This window comes from Serinus canaria, chromosome 8 (assembly GCF_022539315.1).
Source record: "Serinus canaria isolate serCan28SL12 chromosome 8, serCan2020, whole genome shotgun sequence".
Classification (NCBI taxonomy): domain Eukaryota; kingdom Metazoa; phylum Chordata; class Aves; order Passeriformes; family Fringillidae; genus Serinus; species Serinus canaria.
In genome coordinates, this window is record NC_066322.1 from 5,436,646 (window position 1) to 5,448,860 (window position 12,215).

Here is a 12,215-nt window from a genome sequence, read left to right on the forward strand (position 1 = left end):
GAAACCAGAAGAAACTGAGGGTTGGGTTTGGAGTCTGGAATAGACCTGCTGAATTTGAGGGATGCAGCTTTGTGCCCAGGATTTGTAAATGGGAAGTGTGTCTCTTTGAGGAGGCCTGTTAATTTAGCAGGGCTTTGGTAATTAGTTTTGTATTTGATTTGCTGAGGAGATGGCTGTAAAACTACTGAGATTTCACTGATTTAAACCTTCCAAATTAGGCACAGCAATTTTCTGAATATCTTGTGCAAATAAACAGCACAGCTTTTCCCTCTTCTTGGGTTATTGCTTTTCCTTGGGAATGGCCTTAATGGGAACCTGCTGTCAGCTCTGCCAGTGGGGCTGAGATGAGTTAGTGCCTCAACTTCAGGATAATATGGAATTCTCCTCAAAAATGCAGCAAAAATTAGAAATGCCATACATGCATTTTAGTGCCTTTGTAATCAGTAAGAGCCATTATTCTATCTGCCTTTTCTAGGTGTCTGTTAAGAGGCTCAGGGGCTGCTCCTCAAAGGTCTGAACTTCCACAGCTCTGGTAGAGTGAGAACTGAGCCAGGAAACCCAGCCTGCTCTCCAAACTTCTGTCTCTTCTTGAAGCAAAGCTTTGTGCAGTGGAGTACAGCCCCACATCTGTGTTTTGCAGTCTCTGTAGCAACTGAGCTAAGAATTGTGCTGTCATTTTTCTCTCAGTCTTGTGGTGCTTCTGCAACATTGTCTTAGCAATTCCTACAAAATTCTCCTTAATTTTAATTCATTTTAGGAATAGAAACCTTTTTGTTCTTGGCATTTAGCTATAGCTGCTTTTTAGAAGAGCTTTGAAGATTACAATGGAAGACAATTACAGGTTTTATAGCAGCTGTCTTCCAAATCTGTAGCTGTTGTCACACAGATTTACTTGATGCACTGGCGACCTGTTTCTTCTCCAGAAAAGACAAAACCCCATTGGCTTTAATTACATGTTACACTTTTGTAAGGGGGTATTTTGTGTATAAATACACTAATATTTATAGTCAGAAATGGAGGACCATCCTATCCTACCTCCACATACAGAAGTTGCTAGAGAAAAGGTGAAGCTTTTCAAGTTAGGGGTGAAGACAGGAAATAATTGTGACAAAGGAATTTTCAGTGAGACAACTGAAAAGCCTTGCAGTGGCTGAGGTTTAGCTTGGCAGAAGTCAGGGTTTCCTGTGGAGGAGGGTGCTTTTTCCATGGTCAGGGTTTCCCCAGGCAGGTGGCTGTACATGCCACGAACAGTTAAAGCATAAGTGACTTCGCCTCCCTGCAGGAGTTCTTGGTGTCACTTCCAGCCAGAACACAGCATGATTTCTTTCCCTCCTTCATTTATCTGCATTTGGTAGAGCAGCAGATCCCATGTGCTTAGTTTGGAGCTGCTGTCCCAGATGTCCCACTGAGGTTTCCCATTCCTGTGCCTGGGTTTATTAGCTAAAACATGGCAGCACAGCTGGTCCTATAACTGTGCTTATTGCTTGGGGTTTTTTTCTCACTTTGCAGCTTTTTATGAATATAGTGCATATGGCTTTCCTCTCCAAGGAGCAGTGCTATTTCCATACTTTCCTCTTGTGAATACTGTGTATTTCTAATGACAGGGTTTCTCCTTTCCCCCTCCCTCCCTGCAGTTGTGGCTTTTTCTGTCTCTGGTGCCTTTTGCTGGCTGAAGATGGACTAGAACTAGTCCAGTGAAGCAGTCATGAACCTGGATCCTGCATCCTGCGGGATGCAATCACCAATAATGTGGAGTCTTTGTGCAACTGATACTTTATAATATTGATGCTGGCTCACTTTGTGTCTGCAGCTCTTCCTGGGTTATCTGAAATTACTCATTTTTATATTAGAACCAGTTTGTCAAATTGTCAAGGGCAGTCTGCAGACAGCTCTCACCTCCATGTAGTAACACCAGTGCTGGCCTCCCCTCAGTGCTCAGAAGCAGTGATTTTCTGTCAGCCCACACCAGGACACAATCATGTGATGGAAAGGCTGGAATCAGGAACTCTCCAGGGTGTACTGCCTTAATAGGATTTTAAGAACACATCCAATGGGCCCCTCAGAAGGAAGCTGCAAAACATGTCCAGGAATGAGGAGCCTGTTTTGCCAGGCTGCCTGAACCCTGTGTCAGCACAGGGCTGGTCCCAGCTAGGGAAGTCTCTCATTCATGGTAATTTGGGAAGGGATATATGTCTGCTTTTAGCATGGTCTGTGCAGGAATCTGGTTTATATTTTTTCCCAACTTTGCAGTTTATGAGATCTGGGTTGAGTCTGTTATAATCTGACCTGGACAAATGAATTTCAGGCATGAAAACTGGGCTGATATTGTGGAGGTGTTTAGGGCTGGAAACCCCAAAAAACATCTCAGTGCAGTGGAGCTCTTCTGTTTTCCAGTGGGCTGTTCGCTCACGGGCATTTGGTAACCTGATGAGTGTGTCTCATTGCTGCCTTCATCCCTGCTGTGACCACACTGCTTTGGCAGAGTCACTGCAGGTCTCTTGCCTGGGCCTTAGCCAGAACATGCTTTGAAATGTATCTGAAATGTAATTTTTCTGAAGGAAGGAGAGCTGAGGAGTAGTTGCCTTTGCCTACCCAGTGTCACTGTATACTCCCAGCTGGAAAGCAGCCCAGCCTCACACAGACTGCAGCCCCAGAGCTGCCCACTTCTGGGAGTTTTGCTGCCTGTTTGCTTTGTTCTGTGTCACCTGAGAAACTTCACTGCCGGCACTGGGTCTGTTTTGCCTGGGTGCCCTCATATGGGCTTTGGTGCTGTTTTCCCAAGGATGTAGAGAGTGGTCTGGGACAGCAGAGGGGCACAAGAGAACAGTGGCTGAGGCAGCTGCTGCCTCTGTTGCTTTGGTGGGAACAGCCGATACTCTGACATTGGCTGACGGAGGATGCAACCGCAGCAGTGTCAGAGGGACATGGCTGATGGGTACCACACAAATGACTGAGTTCTGTGGGACTGATGCTTGAATGTGTTGTCTTAAAGCTCTGGTGACCTGCCAGCCAGATGAATTTCAGTGTGGTGATGGGACCTGCATCCATGGAGCGAAGCAGTGTGACAAGGTGCACGACTGTCCTGACAACAGTGACGAGGCCGGCTGTGTCCAAGGTGGGTACAGGTGCTCCTCGTACTCCATGGGGTAAATCTGCCAGGGCTGGTGGCCTCTAGAAAGGGAAGAGGCCTGTGCTGCTCCTCTGGGCCATGCCAAGCTGCTTCCTGTACAGTTTTAAGCCATTTTTGCATTGGGATTGCTTAGGAGAGATGATTGTGCTGACCAGGCAGACTGCATGACTTGAAAAGTTCTTTGCATGATGCTTAGGCTCAATGTTCATTTGCTTAATCCCATCCCATTTCTGCTAATGATGCCCTCCTGAGCTTTATGTCAGCCTGTTTGTTGTCATCTAACTTAGATGCTTTCCTCTCTTGCCCAACATGACAGAGTCAGCATGTGAAAGTCCCAGCAAGTTTCAGTGTAAGAGTGGAGAGTGCATTGACGGAGGCAAAGTGTGCGATTCACATAGAGACTGCAGGGACTGGTCTGACGAGCCTCTGAAAGAATGTGGTACAGTACTTGCCTTCTACGTGTTGCTCCTGTTGTAACTGCTTCCCCTCTTCTCCATCTGGTGCTCACAGCTTTGAGTGTAACCACATGTAGCTGCTAATGCTATTTCTCACTCTGCTCCTCTTTCCTTGCCTTTATTCTCTCATCACCCTTCATATGAATATAATTAGTAGCTTAGTCTGATCATCTGTAAGTTTGAACTGTGCCCTTCTCCACTCAATTTTTATTCTTGGAGGGATGTATGAACTGAGCACGAGACTAGGAATGAGGAATTCCCCCTCTTCCCAAATACTGGTGTCCTCCACAACACACACCAGTTTATTTAGCCTCATTGCCTAAATTATCTTTGAATTCTAAGATGATGATAACACCATAAAAATATAGTGCTGGGAACATGCTTTGAAGGTGAAAACATGTAGAGTGTCAGCAACCCCTGAGAGAGGACTTCAGCCATTTCTGGGTTGTACATGTTGCTGCTGCTTCCCTCAGCAATGACGGCAGGCTGCTCTCTGCAGCGTCCTGCCAGCTCTGGGCTGTGGGAATGCCAGGAGAGTCGGGGCTGTTAGAGGCAGGGGAACAGAGCTGAGGGCACAGAGCTGGGCCCTTCTCCATAGGACAACCCTCTCTTGCCTTTCCCACCAGACATTGTGGGCACCAGCCCCAGTCTGCAGCATTACTCAAACACATTTGTTGTTTTCCCCGGTGCAGAGATGTCTCCAACAGGCATCTCCTTCCATGACATCATGGAGCTCAGTTGCTGCCCCTTAAATAACTCCTGTTCAGGAAGAACTGTCAGTCTGTCCCTGTTTTAGACCAGGAAGAGTGTGTGCATGCCTAGTGAAGATGCTCCTACCTCATGCTTCCAGTGTGCCCTTGCTTTCTTCCACTAATCCACGTCTCCCTGTTTCTCTGAGTGGGTGTTGCAGTGTCTGTCTGTGGAGGTCTCCCAACAAAGCTGGCAGCCCAGTTTGTCATAGGAGACTGGGCAGTGGCACAGCTGGGCTGGTGCTCAACCCAGTGGTCATGGTGCCATGATTGGTGCAGCCCTGGGCTGACAGTGAGGTGTTGTCTGAGTTGGGAAGCAGAGAAGAGCGCCCAGGGGAAGGTGTTTCTTGAAGGGTACAGTGCTGTGGATTGCTGTGACTGTAATGCCCACACACAGGCCATCCCCACAGGAGGCAGAGGTGCAGGACACTCTCCCCAGCTCAGTGTGTCTGTCTGGCCCTGCTAAACTCTGCAGTGCCCTCTGAGAGTCCCCCAGAAAAGCACTGCAGAAGGCAGGACAACACTTGGCTATTTTAGTCAGGCAAACTTGCTCCATTAATTATGTGTTGATATCTCTGTATGTCCCTGCTAGGAAGATGAAAGCATCCCAGAGCTGAGTTGGATTCCTTCTGGCATGGTATTTTCCCTGTCTTACTGACTTAATTAGGTTGTGGTTGTTTCCATATTCTTCCAAGAGCAGTGATTTATTTGGCTCTGCTGTGCTCTCACCTGCAGTGTGCAAGGAAGCAAGAAGTAAAAAATAAATGAAAAATTTGCCTTTAAATTGCATTATAGACTGGAGCAAATCAGTTTTCCTTGTTCTGGTGAGTCCACTATCCCTGAAATCCCACAGACCCTGTTCAGCAGTCTTCCTTAAAGAGAGAACTTTCTCTTCACCTTTTGTTGGTCAATTACAACAAGAAGAAATGTTGTCTCTGACAGGAAACCAGCTTTTGCCAACCTCTCATTCAGTTCTACTTTTAAGAATCCATTTATTCTGTTTTTCATTTCAGCACTAGAGAGCAGGATCAGACAGGTGGCCTTGGATTAGAAAAGGCCCCAGGAGAGGATGGGGGCTGTTGCTTTGTAAATTGCACACTGGGGCTGCTGGGGGTGCCAGCAAAGACTGCTGTGGGGGACATGTCTGTGGGAGGACTGTATCTCAGTGCTAATGGAGTATCTCTGACAGACTGCACTTCGGTGGTTTCTGGAATTTTTCACATTCCTTGAAGCTAGATGGGAAAATAGTAGAGTATTTCAAAATAGCTGGCCCCTGGGAGTTGAGAGTCCCCCAGCATGAATTATTAAAGCTCAGAGAGACTGTTCAGAAAAGTCAACATGAACCAGCGCATGGGGAAGAAGGAGTTTGCTGGCGAGAGCCCTTAGGTCCCTTGGAATTTTCTCACATGTGGCAGAACAGCTCAAAGCAGGAGCTCTCTGAAGGGATGAGATGCAGAGACTCACATACGCTGTATCCCCAGGGCTCCTCATTCACTCAGCCACTAGCTTTGAGTCCAAATGATGCCCCAGTGTTGGTCTGGAATAATAAAGAGCAAGAAGGTGATACAGTGGAGACTTCCTGTCTCTGAAGGCACTCATGCTCTATAGGGCCTGTACCAAAACTGATGGAAATGGGAAAATTTCTGAGGAAATCTCTTAATTTTATTCAATCTCCCAAGTAAAAGCCCCCATTTGTCATAGGTGATCTGTGTATCCCCTGCAGGTGTTAATGAATGTTCAATGAACAACGGTGGCTGCTCACACATATGCAAAGACTTGAAGATTGGTTACGAGTGCGAATGCCCGCCTGGATACAAGCTTCTGGATAAAAAAACGTGTGGAGGTAATTGACATGCAAACAGCAGTCCCTTGTGTTTCACCATAGAGAGACGTGATTATACTCACTTGAGCATTGCTCCATCACAGATGGTTTGATTTCAAGTTATTGATGGGTTTCAAACACTCCTTTCAGACATAGATGAATGTGAGAATCCAGACGCTTGTAGCCAGATCTGCATTAATTACAAGGGAGACTACAAATGTGAGTGCTACGAAGGATACGAGATGGACACCCTGTCCAAGAACTGCAAAGCTGTAGGTAAGACAGCGCCACAGGCACGAAAACTCTGCTTGCTCAACAGCACAACTCCGCTAAGAAAACACGCTCACAGGCTGAGGCAGGGGAATGGAAACAAAAGGAAACAGGCAAATCAAGCAAAGACATTTCACTGTGAGCAGCACCGAGCTGCTGCTGCAATAGCAGATGCGTCTCTAGGCAAGAACTACTGATCATGCAGATCAGAATATTTTAACAGTGTACAGAGTAAGATTGCAGTCACTACTTGGCTGTTTGAAGCTGAAACTAGAAAAGAAAGTCTCTTGACAGGTGTTATTGAAAACAGTGCAGCAAAAACATTTTGTGGTAGTAGTATTGAAAGAAAGAAAACATCCTGATTAAAACAGTGTATCTGAGCCAGCCCTCCACCCTCCCAGCTGTAAGTCACCAAAATCTGACCCAGGATTTTGTGATGAAATGAACTGAAGATAAGGCCATTCCCCAGAGGCCGTCCAAGTGCCAGTGTGTGTCCAGGGACCACAGGGGTGCCTGCATGTGACAACCCTGCCTCTGGAGCAAGTTTCCTCTTGCTTCCAGTGTGGTGTAAAGCTTTGGTACAAACACAGCTATCAGTGACTGATAATTCCATTGTTGTTTGAGAAATGAAAGCTGAATCCGGCCCTTGGGACAGCTGCTGAAGTGACAAATGTGCTGATTTTCTGTGGTAGGCAAGAGCCCATACCTGATCTTCACCAATCGCCACGAGGTCCGTAAAATAGACCTGGTGAAAAGGGACTATTCCCGGATCATTCCCATGCTGAAGAACGTGGTGGCACTGGATGTGGAGGTGTCAACAAACAGAATATATTGGTGTGACTTGTTCTACCGAAAAATCTACAGGTAAGGGGCAAGACCTTGGTGTTGGTCCCTTGCCAAAGCTGCATTCCATCTGCATCCCCTAAAGCAGTCTAGAGAACAGTGCAGGGTACAGAGCACCTGAGGCTTTTCTGCCCTGACAGGATAACCTGTTGTGGCCCAGACTTGGTAATCTTTTTTGGGAATTGATAAAGACATCAGAGGCTTGTGCAGTTATCTCTTTGATAATACAGGATGACTTTTCATCAATGCCAGATCCTGCTGCACTCGAGCAGTTAAATGTAGGGCTCTTGTTTCCTGAGCTATGGATACTGCAAAGCAGGGCTAAGGCTGCTGCTGCACTGTGAGTGTTGTATGGGAGGCCACAAAAGACCTGGCATCTGGAAGCACAAAGCAGGCAAATGGTGGGAGCAAGGAGGCAGTCACACAGTCAAAAGCTGCTGCCCACTATAGTCTCTGGTAGACTGGATTTAAATTCACAGCACCTGACCACAGTACACATTCTGTAACTCTCATTCTCACTCCTCCTTCAGCTGTTTTTATGGCATCCATCACAGTTATTATGTGCCGGGGCTTGTGAGTGTGTTTAGCCAAAAAAGCATTTAATTTATGTGCTGAAAATCCCCCGTGTATATTTTGATTTGCACAGTGATTGCAGCTTCTGCAGTGGGTGGCTCTGGATTTCAGCTAATGATCAGGCACAGGCTGACTGCTCTCAGCACGTGGGAGCCAGGCCAGGGTTTCTATGGGCACTGGTAGCTCCCATGCCCTGCAGGGATATCTGCCCAGGCTGAGCTGGGTATTGACCACCAGCAGCTGGACAGGTACCCTGAGGGGCCTGTGGGGTTCTGAAAGTGGGGGGATAGCTCAGAAGAAAGCTGTCAGCACTCACTGGGTCTGTCTGGGCAAGGGCTGAGTTCATACACAGAGAATTATCCAAGACACTGCTCCTGCAGCTCTCCAAAAGGCAATATGCTGGAGTCCCTGGGAACAAGCAGTCTGTGGTTGAGAGGCTATTGCAAGGTGAAAACTGTGGTACAGGAGATATCACTGGCAAGAGATCCTGTCTTTCATTATGGTCACCTCACTTGCCTTTCCAGATCCTGTCCTGTTGCAGTGATGTCTCCTTTGGGGTGTCAGATCTTTTACAATATTTAGTTACTGGGAGAATTGAAAAGTCTCCTGTACTTGAGCCCTTCCACTGTGGAAGCTGCAGGAGCCTCTTGCCTTTCCCTCCTGTGCAGGCACAGGTGGGAAGCAGGGAACACGACTGTTCCACTGGCAAGGGATTACCTGGCCTGGAGCTGGGCACTGAGAGCACAGGGTGCTCGTCACTCTGGAATACTGGAATCTTGGGAGCACTGTCAGATGTCCATAGAGCCCTGAAGTACCATCCCTGTGGTGCTGGGTCAGAGACAAACCAACACCATTCTTGTAGGGAAGATGCTGCAATGTGCTGGTCACCCAGGCTGACTGTACGGCCATTCCAGCCCTGACTGCAGACTGTAAAAGTGTCAGGAATTCCTGGGTTTAGATGTTTGGGTTCCTAGGCTCTAATGTGATATTGGAGAACTCAGCTCCCATACAATTCACCTTCTCATTCCATCAGCAAAGGCAGGATGGGGAGTGAAGAGGAAGCATCTTATGATGTCAAATATTTGGGGTGAGGGGCAAAAACTTCCTGCTGCTTTATAACTGTTCTAAGATGTACTGAGTTATTCTAAGAGCCAGACTAAGCTTCTTCAAACACCGATGCAAACTCAGAATAACTAATTTCAGTGCACTCAGCAGAATTGATATTGAGAGCAGAATCAGCCTGTGTGGTTGTAGGAGCAACATTCCAGTTATTTATGAAACATCCATGTGGAGTCTGCTGCCTTTCATTATCATTTTGAAAGATTTTGAGGCTGCCACTAATATTTAGTGAACATTTTGTTTTTATCTAGTGAAATCACTTGCCAAATTAATGCAGCTTCATGAATTCCTTTGATGAGTCATAATTAGCTACACAGCTCCTAATTCTGCGGTACATTTAAGCACATTTATTGCATGCTCAGTTCAACTCTGTTCAGCAGAGCTCTGGAGATAATACTTTTAATGTCCATAAATCCCACAAATCAGTGCTGTTGAAGTTCATGTGCTGGAAGTCAAATGTTTTCTTGAATTGTGCAGTTATAGTAGGAAGCAGCTAGAATTATGAAATGCACACTTCCCTACTGTGGAAATACGGCCGTATGGGAATGGGGAAATAAGAGGCTGTAGGAGAAAGCAGAAGGTTGCAGAGCACCATAAGGGTTCCTGTGTCAGCCACGCTGCCCATGGAGCCCAGCTTTGGGAGCCTTGTGGGAGCCCTGTGACCTCCTGTCCCTGCAGCGCCTACATCGACAAAGCGAGTGACACGGCTGAGCAGGTGATCCTCATCGACAGCCAGCTCAACTCCCCCGAGGGACTGGCCATCGACTGGGTCCATAAGAACATCTACTGGACAGACTCTGGAAACAAGACCATCTCAGTAGCCACTGCAGATGGAAGCAAGAGGAGGACACTTTTCAACAGTGACCTCAGCGAGCCCAGAGCCATCGCTGTGGATCCCACACAGAGGTAGGTGTGCACACCCCAAACTCCCCTTTGCCAACAGACACATTCCAGTCACAAACCTGGGGATGGTTCTTATCTCACCAGGACTCAGATGCCTTTTGAGATGCACCCTGCAGTGGGACTGTGGAGATGCTTTAAGCAGCCCTTGGCAAGGTCCCTGCTGTTAGTCAGTTCAGGGCCAGTTCATGTGCCTGTGCTGGTCCCGGCACAGAGGCTGTGCTGGAAAATGAAGTCAGTCTGACTTGTGTTTGGGCTGTTTGGATGAATGAGTGCCAGGTACCTAACAGGCACAGCAGGAGAGTTTTCAGGGGTTAGTTACTGGGGTGAAATGCTGCATTCTGGTGCAAGTTTTGTGGTAGATTAGCCAGTGGGAGAACTGCGTGTGGTTCCACCAGAGGAATTAACTGCTGTAATAAGGAGAGAACCTTTGGCACCTCTTACTGCAATCAGCAGTGCAGGTTTCTTAACTGGAGTCCAGCTTATTGCTTTCTTACCTCTGCCTCTCTCAGGTTCATGTACTGGTCTGACTGGGGAGACAAAGCCAAGATCGAGAAGGCTGGTCTGAACGGCGTGGGGCGGCAGGTGCTGGTCACCGACAACATCGAGTGGCCAAACGGCATCACCCTTGGTAAGTGCCCAGCTCAGAGCTGCAGCACCCACTGGGGCTGAGGGAAATCTGGTTTTATTGTTGAGTGGGAAAACAAAATTGTAAATGCTCAAAGGCACCTGCACACACAAATCCTAAACCGGTCAGTCAGTCACTGCTGCTCACAAACATGAGTTCCCTTATCTCAGTAGCACAGACAGAAAGTCTTGCTGTAGTCAGAACTTCATACTGCAGGAGCCTTGAGTTGTTTGTCATTGTGCCTTAAGGCAAAAGGAAATTCTGGGGAAGGATGCAGAGCTGTGACAACCCTTCAGGAGCCTGAAGAGCATTTGAATCCTTGGTGTTAAATGTCTCTGTACCTGGGCCTGTCTCAGGAGCAGCGTCAGAATCCTGCACTGGACTGATAAATGGTGCACAGTGTACCAGGGAGAGGGACAGGGCCTGCAGAGCCCATTCCCTGTCACCATTCCGTGCCTGCCCAGCTGCTCAGGGTGAATGGAACCCATCAGAGGGCTGTGGTGGGTCTCACGGCCACACCAAGCAGCTGAGTGGGAAGGAGGTTTCATGGAGCAGCAGGGAACATCCTGCTCTGGAGTTGGAGATGTGTGTTTAACACCATGCAGATGTGAGGTTCTCTGCTTGGCTTTAAAAATGCTGACTGTGGCAAGGATGGAGGAGGAAATGCAGCTGCCATTGCATACTGCTGAAGTGCTACTACCATGAACAAATAATGTTATCATTTATTAATTAAGAAACTAATTAATGACTTGTTTAATTATATAACTGGTTTTGTTGGCTCTCATCCACTTGTATTCTGTTCAGTGAATTCCATCCAAAATAAGTGAATTTGCTCCAGAAAGAGGAATGCATTTCTTAGCATTCCAAATAACAATGGATCCTTTCTTCCCACTCTTACCTGCACCCTCCCCAAACCTGGCTGGTTGTGGTAGGACTGTCCCCATCAGCAGATTCCACCAGCCTGCAGCATAAGAAGGGTTTCCTGCCCCAGGACTCTTCTTCACTGAAAATGTGTGAATCTCACAGCCCCTTCAGAGAAGTGTTTCATTGGAATCTCAGTAGTTGTTCTCCAGCAAGAGGCCAAGGCCTGAACAACCTTGGGAGGGATGAAGCTTCTCACTCAGGCACTGATGGGGAGAATCTGGGAAGCCCAAACTGCTGCTTTCCTGCTGCTCCTGGTAACAAAAGAACCTCATTGTACAAGGCTGTCAGTCAGGCATTCTCTACACACACAGAGCAGAATGTTCCTCCTTTTTAATCTTATTTATAGGGTCTTATCCCAGCATATCTGGGCACTGATTCAAAATCAGAACTAGTGTTAAAAAAAAAGAGTCCCAATAATAAAGAGATTAGTCATGCTGCCAGCAGGAAAAACATGCTGGGCAAGAGCAAAAGAGTTGCAAGAGCTGTGTGTAATTTTGCTTCATTGTGTTTCACTTTCCAGATTTGCTGAATCAGCGTCTCTACTGGGTAGATTCCAAATTGCATTCACTGTCCTGCATTGATTTCAATGGCAGCAACAGAAAAGTTCTGATCTCTTCTGTGGACGATCTGAGCCATCCTTTTGGCTTGGCAGTGTTTGAGGTAAGAGTGGAAAACGGATGCAGAACAGACTGGAGCCTGCAAAAGGTCTCAGAGCTCTTCTTGATTAAAGTTCTGCCTTTTGCACAGAACAGAGCTCAGTGAGGGCAGCTGCTGCTATAGAAACCGATTAACCTGGTGTGGG

The 12,215-nt window shown here is 47.2% G+C and overlaps 1 protein-coding gene across 2 annotated transcripts in view; it reads left to right on the forward strand.

Annotated features, from left to right (window-relative positions):
* LRP8 (LDL receptor related protein 8) overlaps nt 1–12,215 on the forward strand; it is a 168,468-nt gene that overhangs the window by 148,113 nt on the left and 8,140 nt on the right. The window contains exons 6-13 of one of the 2 annotated variants that reach the window (XM_030226404.2): nt 2,993–3,115; nt 3,447–3,569; nt 6,058–6,177; nt 6,307–6,432; nt 7,119–7,290; nt 9,640–9,867; nt 10,374–10,492; nt 11,934–12,073. In XM_030226404.2, coding sequence (XP_030082264.1) covers nt 2,993–3,115; nt 3,447–3,569; nt 6,058–6,177; nt 6,307–6,432; nt 7,119–7,290; nt 9,640–9,867; nt 10,374–10,492; nt 11,934–12,073 — 1,151 coding nt within the window. The remainder of the gene's footprint in view (nt 1–2,992; nt 3,116–3,446; nt 3,570–6,057; nt 6,178–6,306; nt 6,433–7,118; nt 7,291–9,639; nt 9,868–10,373; nt 10,493–11,933; nt 12,074–12,215) is intronic. The other variant, XM_030226405.2, reaches the window with a different exon arrangement.